General features: G+C 49.0%; 1 protein-coding gene across 1 annotated transcript in view; it reads right to left on the reverse strand.

The window, feature by feature from the left end:
- LOC138487330 (uncharacterized) overlaps positions 1-6672 on the reverse strand; it is a 151878-nt gene extending 145206 nt beyond the window's left edge. Inside the window, exon 1 of the mRNA XM_069613927.1 lies at positions 526-6672. Within this exon, the coding sequence (XP_069470028.1) occupies positions 526-6595 (6070 nt within the window). The 5' untranslated portion in view covers positions 6596-6672. The remainder of the gene's footprint in view (positions 1-525) is intronic.
- Between the last annotated feature and the right edge of the window lie 431 nt (positions 6673-7103).

The following is a 7103-nucleotide window of genomic DNA, read 5'->3' on the forward strand; positions in this document are numbered from 1 at the left end:
GGCCGGGTGGGTGTGCCATTCGGATGGGCTAAAGTGAGGGGCCATTGGCTCCAGGTGACCTTGAAGGTTGGTGATGGTGGGTGCGGTGGCATGAAACTCTTGAAGCAGAATATCATGCCTTATGGGGTGGTGTTGGTACAAGTTTGTATATTTATCTGTTTGATAGTTATGGCATTTGTTAATGTTTAGTTAAATGGGGTCAATGATTATATACTTCATAATAGTAGTCTTGCCTCTAAAACACCTGCCTTTTATCATAATGAGTGTTCATCCATTGATCCTCTGTGCCCTCGGCCCCAAATCCTCCCCATACCTTGACCTGGTAGAGGGCAACAACATTGGTTCATAGTAAGATAAATCATAATCAAAGTCTTTTTGAAAAACATCCACAATCATTCAAACATTAATCAAAGCAACAAAACGGTTATCTTTCCAAATAAAATATAAATTAAATGAACATCAAAGGTACAAAAGTTGTTCGTCCCAATAATTGAACATTTGAATGATCACTCATCAATGACATACCTAGGAAGAAGGTGCTGGTGGCAGGTGCCTGCCATTCAAAGCCCGTGTCTAGCATCTCAATATCCGGCGTGGGTCCAGCTTCCTGCTGCCTCTCCTTGGTGTACAGAGAAGCATAGGCAGCACTTTGGTAGACCCCCGGCAGGGTCAACTCATCCCTGCGAGTTTCGCTTTCAGCACTTGAGCAGGAGGAGTGCCTGCTGCGGTCTTCAGGCCCTGCCTCGTGCAATTGATACCAGGGTTGGGGTGTGATCTGAAGAGAGTTTCTGTACCCTGGTTTAGAATCAGGGAAGATGTTCATTTGGGTGGGCTCATTCTCCTTTATAAGAGAGCCAGTTCCAACCAGTTCAGCATCTGTGTAATAAGGCATCTGTGGGCACACTTGACCAATGGGTTGGGTTGAATCTCTGTGCATTCCTCTGCTTTCTGTGTAGTCAGGAGTCTGCTGGATGGCTTCGCTCTGGGTGTGGGGCAGAGCTATACAGGTGCTCTCAGGTTCTCTGTAGCTTGCTATCTGCTCATTCACAGTTGCCTCAGCTTGCTCGTACAAGGCCTTAAAGATGCTTTCAGTTTCTCTGTAGCTTGAGATCTGCGCTATTGGTTTTGCCTGGAGGTGCTGTGAGGCCTTAGCAATACTTTCAGTTTCTCTGTAGCTTGAAATCTGTGCTACTGGTTTTGTCTGGAGGTGCTGCGAGGCTTTATCAATACTTTCAGTTTCTCTGTAGCAGGAGATCTTTCTTTCTCCTTTTGCCTGGAGACGCTGTTGGGACTTGCCAACAATGTCGGGTTCTCTGTAGCATGGCATCTGCAGACCTGCTTTTGTCTGGCTTTGCTCCAAAGCTTTATAATCACTTGTAGGTTCTCTGTAGCCTGGTATCTGCCACTCTACCTGTGCCTGGGGGTACTTTGGGGCCTTAATGAAACTTTCAGGTACTCTGTAGCATGGAGCCTGCTGATCCACCTGTGTCTGTTGCTGATACAGGGACTTATAGATGCTTTCTGTTTCACGGGGGCAGGGGATCTGCTTATCTGCTTTTGCCTGCAGGTGCTGTGAGGACTTAAGAGTAGTTTCAGGTTCTCTGTAGTATGAGATCTGCCTGGATACTTGTGCCTGCTGTTGCTCTGGAAGCTTAACAACACGTTCAGGCTCTCTATAGCATGGGGTCTGCCAGTCTTCTTTTACCTGGTGGTACTGAGAGTCCTTCTCCATGCTTTCAGGTTCTCTGTAGTATGGGATCTGCTGATGATCCCTTGACTGTTGCTGGTGCAAGGCTTTATAAATGCTCACAGTTGCACAGTTGCTTGGGATTTGTTCATCTGCTTTGGCTTGAAGGACCTTTGAGACCTTCTTAACAGTCTCAGGTTCTCTATAAAATGGGATCTGGTGGACTGCCGATCCCTGGTGGTGCTCTGAGACTTTAGTAATGATTTCAGGTTCTCTATAGGATGGGATCTGGCGAACTGCCTGTCCCTGGTGATGCTCTGAGGCCTTATCGATTATTTGAGGTTCTCTGTAGCATGGGATCTGGCGAGCTGCCTGTCCCTGGTGATGCTCTGAGGCCTTATCAATTATTTGAGGTTCTCTGTAGCATGGGATCTGGCGAGCTGCCTGTCCCTGGTGATGCTCTGAGGCCTTATCGATTATTTCCGGTTCTCTGTAGCATGGGATCTGGTGATCTGCCTGTACCTGGTGGTACTCTGAGTCTTTAGTAATGCTTTCAGGTTCTCTATAGCATGGGATCTGGTGATCTGTCTTTCCTTGGTGTTGCTCAGAGGCCTTATTGATTATTTCTGGTTGTCTGTAACATGCAATCCGGCGATCTGCCTGTCCCTGGTGGTACTCTGAGACTTTAGTAATGCTTTCAGGTTCTCTATAGCATGGGATCTGGCGACCTGTCTTTCCCTGGTGATACTCTGAGACCTTATCCATGCTTTCCAGTTCTCTATAGCATGGGATCTGGCGATCTGCCTGTCCCTGGTAGTACTCTGAGACTTTAGTAATGCTTTCAGGTTCTCTATAGCATGGGATCTGGCGATCTGTTTTTCCCTGGTGATACTCTGAGACCTTATCCATGCTTTCCAGTTCTCTATAGCATGGGATCTGGCGATCTGCCTGTCTCTGGTGGTACTCTGAGGCCTTATCAATGCTTTCAGATTCTCTATAGCATGGGATCTGGCGATCTGTCTTGCCCTGGTGTTGCTCTGAGGCCTTATCGATTATTTCAGGTTCTCTGTAGATTGGGATCTGGAGATCTGCCTTTCCCTGGTGATACTCTGAGGCCTTATCATTTGTTTGAGGTTCTCTGTAGCATGGGATCTGGAGATCTTCCTTTCCATGACGATGCTCTGAGGCCTTATCGATTATTTGAGGTTCTCTGTAGCATGGGATCTGGAGATCTGCCTTTCCCTGACGATGCTCTGAGGCCTTATCGATTTTTTCAGGTTCTCCATAGCATGGTCTGTCTCCTCTTGTCTGTGGCTGGTACATGGCCTTGTAGATACTTTCGGTTTCTCGGATGCACGGGCCCTGTTCCTCTACTTTTGCTTTGACGTGGGAGCCCTGATTAACACTTTCTGGTTCTCTGTAACTTATCATCTGCTGAGCTGGTTTTGCCTGGTATCGCTCTGACCCCCTTTCAAAATGTTCAGGTTCTCTGTGACATGGAATCTGCCGATCTCCATGTTCCTGGGGATACAAAGAGGGTCTGGGGAGGCTCTCAGAAGGAGCAGGCTCCTCTCTCCTTTTCTCTTGCTGGTATAAGGCTTTATAGATACTTTCAGTATCTCTGTAGCATAAGATTTGTTCATCTGTTTTTGCCTGGCAGCGCTTAGAGCCTTCATCCACTCTTTTAGGTTCCCTTTCGCATGGGATCTGCTGATTGGTTCTTGTCTGGAGGAAGGGTGGTTCCCGGAGGTTTCTTTGTGGTTCCGTGGAGCATGGGTCTTGCTGACCAGTGTCACCTTGGTTTGGGCATGGCACCTTGCATTTTCTTACAGGTTCGGTGTAGCACACAGGCTGGGTTGGGGCTGCGCACTTTCTTTCAGTTTCAGTGTTATTCCTTACACAAATGGTATCTCGCTTCTGGGGCGGACAAGGGGGTCTGTTCATTTCTGTGTTGCATGGGATACTCAGTCTTTCTTCCCTCTCTTTTGAGGGTGGCACCTTGCAAACACGTTCAGCTTCCATGCCGTATGATGGCCCCGGGCAATCTTCCCTTTTATATTGGGGCTGGACCCGACAGGGTGCTATTTCAGGATAGAATGGTATCTGCTGTTCCCCTTGCATCTGATGCTTGGGAGCAATTGCCCTGCATGGTTGTTCAGTTTGAGGGTAGTCAATGGTATATTGCATAACTTCAGGCAGGCAACGCGGCGAGACCCGGCATGTTCGCTCAGTTTCTGGGCAGCTGGGTACCTCCTGTATCTCTTCCTTTGGACAGGACTGTGACCTATTGCAGACTCTTCCACTGATCATGTTCCTGCACACCGGCTCTGGTTCTCTGTCTACTTCTCTATTGCATGGCATCTTTTTACAGACATACATCTGAGTACAAGGAGGCACTGGGCATGCTCTTTCAGGTTCTTCGCAGTATAGAGCGTTGTGGCGCTCTTCTATCGGGTAAGGTACGCCTCGGCAGGTAGGTTCAGGTTGTGCCTCGCGTGGGCATTTCCGGCACTCTTCTTTCTCCCCACATGGCAAAACTCTGTAGGTCATTCTAGGGTCTGTGTAGCATGGGATCTTCTGACCCTCTTCTGCCTTGTTGAGGGGTAAGGCCCTGCATGGCATTTCATTGTCTGCATAGTATCGGCTGTTCTGGTCCTCTTCTCTCCTGCATTGTGGCATGGCCTCTTTATAGCATGGTGTGTTGTAGTCCTTCTCAATCCTGTTTGGGGGAACAGCCCTGTCGGCCACTTCAGCCTCTCTATAGCATGGGGTTTTCTGGCACCCCTCCATTGCATGCTGCTGCATGGGCCTGTAAGTCGATTCAAACCCTCTAAACTGCTGGATATTCTGGGCTTCCTCAATCCTGTGGTGGGGCATAGCCCTGTTGGTAATTTCCTCCTCTCTATAGCATGAGGTGTGCGGCTCCTCTACCATCCTGTGGTGGGGTGCGACCCTGCTGGTCATTTCAGACTCACCATAGAATGGGGTGTTCTGGCACTCCTCTGGCTTGTGATGGAGTGGGTCCCTGTTGCTCGTTTCAGCATCCCTGTAGTATTGCGTGTTCTGGACCTCCTTCGCCCTATGATAGGGAATGAGCCTGTTTGTCATTTTGTTGCGTGCGCAGTGTTGATTCAGTGGTTCCTCTTCCTTCTGGTGGCAGGGAAGGGGATTTCCAGGCACTTCTGGGTTGGTATAGCCTGCAGTCTTATCCTCTTCTGACTGGCGGTAGGGCAGGGTTATAGTTTTCCTGTCACTGTAGTATGATATCTTCTGACCTTCTGGGTGATTGTGGGGGTAGCCCCTATGTCTTCTTTCAGTGTCAGTGAAGGGTAGTGGTTGCTGATCAGCTTCCATCTGAAGTTGAGTTGAGTCCCTACAGGTTCTTTTCACTTCTCTGCAATATGGCATCTCTTGGCTTGTCTCTGTGCCATGGCAGGGTATAGGACAGGGGGCTCTTTCAGTGTCTGTTTTAATGCAGGGTTTTATAGGCGGCTGTGTCTCCACCTTGTTAAGTGTGGAAGGCTCCTTGATTTCACAAAGCCTGTAGTGTGGGATATATTGCCCTGCTAAGGGTTGTGACTTGCCCGTGGATACACTCTCCGAAGAACACGTAGAAGGGGTGGATTTGGGCTCCCTACGGTGTGGGTATCGGGGCTCAAGAGCGGGTTCTCTTTCAGAGCACAATGGGGAATTTTCAAAGGAGTCAGTGTCTCTGTAGAGTTTGAAGCGTTGGATTGTTTCTGATTCCGGGTACACAGTAACTCTATGGGTGACCTCAGTTTCCGGAGAGGTCAGACTTTTCCGTGTCACTTCATAGGGTGTTTTGCAGGTGTCAAACTTGTACATTTCTTTTGGTGGCTCATAGCAGACATTGTGGACTGGTACTACTTGGGAGTCTGAGCAGATGTTTTGGGCCGGCTGGAGGTGGTGTGATTTAGGATACCCAAGTTGACCCGATTTCCCATGAGGGTGAAATGGGAACCAATCCGTTTGCAGGTCAGGTGAGAAACTTTTGATCAAGGCAGTTTGTGTTTTCTGGAAGAGGCTTTGACTTTGTTCTGTTGGCTTTTTGGGTGACAGCTTGTGGACTTGTTCCGTAAACGATGTCAATAGAATCCTGGGGTTATACTCCAGCTTGGGCCAGACAAAATCGCAGTAGGGAGACTTCGACTTCACCTTGAATGTGATCTTTGGGGGTGCCTCTATTTGTGGTGGAAGGGCACATCGGTTGACTGTTTCGAACTGAGAAAGAAGTGCTTGTCTCTGCGGCTGGACTTGCCGAACTATGCCTGCTTGAGGGGCGCATGTGGTCTTATGGGTTTGTATCTGTGGTGGGAGCTTTGGTCTGTTAACTACTTCTACGCATGGCTGCATTGAGCATATGGGTGGTTTTGCTTGGTTTGGGAGCCTGTTGCACACTCCCTGCGGTTGCGGAGGAATCACTGGGCAGGTCGGTTCCACCTGACATGGAACTGGAAATTGACAAATTGTTTCCTGCTGGCATGGCATCGACCCTCTACAGACTAGATCTACTTGAGATGGTGGCATGGTCCTTTGTAGTGTCCCTGTTTGCCAAGTGGGTGCCACAGTGCAGGGGGCGCAGGGAGTATTTTGGATTCGGGTGGGAGCCCTACATGTCATGTAGTTTTCGGATTGAGGCTGCATTGGTGTTGGGCACACAGGTGTGGTTCCGTATTGGAGGGTCGCAGGCGGGCAGGCGAAATCCATTCCTACTATCTGTGCAGAATACTGTGGCGCATTGGCCCTTGGAAAGCAGGACACACCTGACATCACCTCCTGCTGGGGAGAGGCTGTTCTCTGGCACCTTTCAACTCCTTGGGGCTGGCAAGTCCTCTGGGCCATCGCACGTCCTACCTGGTCTAACGCATACCAAGGGTGAGACTCCATACCTTGACTGCTTGACCCCAGAGGGTCAAATCAGTGTGGGCTTCATCAACCCACAGGGATCACCATATTCCTTTGCAGTCGCCATGTTATGAGGTCTCCAAGGTCAGAATCTGCCTAGGCCAGGTGACATCACAGTGATAGAACACCAGAGGGTGAGGCTGTGACGTCACAATCCTGCTAATCTTCTTTAAGGAAGCAGCTAATATTAGCAGTACCATGCGGCTGGAGAGTTGTGTACCTCTTCTCTTCTTTGCTGTCACACGCTGGGGCTTTCAATGGGGCTAAGTGGTTGCAGCGATAAAGGCAACGTTCTGGCCTATTTAACTTATTTCCTCATCAGTTGTATTCCTTTATAACTGATGCTTCTATAGAGAAATCCCCAGTGGACATTTGGGCAATGACTTCACTGGAGGCGTGTGTTCTTGTATTGTCCTAAGAAAGAAAGGGCCTCATTATGGCTTTGGCTCCAAATTGGCGGTAAACCTTCCTATTTACTGCCAAAGCTGAT

This window comes from Ambystoma mexicanum, chromosome 9 (genome assembly GCF_040938575.1).
Source record: "Ambystoma mexicanum isolate Mex_15411 chromosome 9, UKY_AmexF1_1, whole genome shotgun sequence".
Lineage (NCBI taxonomy): Eukaryota > Metazoa > Chordata > Amphibia > Caudata > Ambystomatidae > Ambystoma > Ambystoma mexicanum.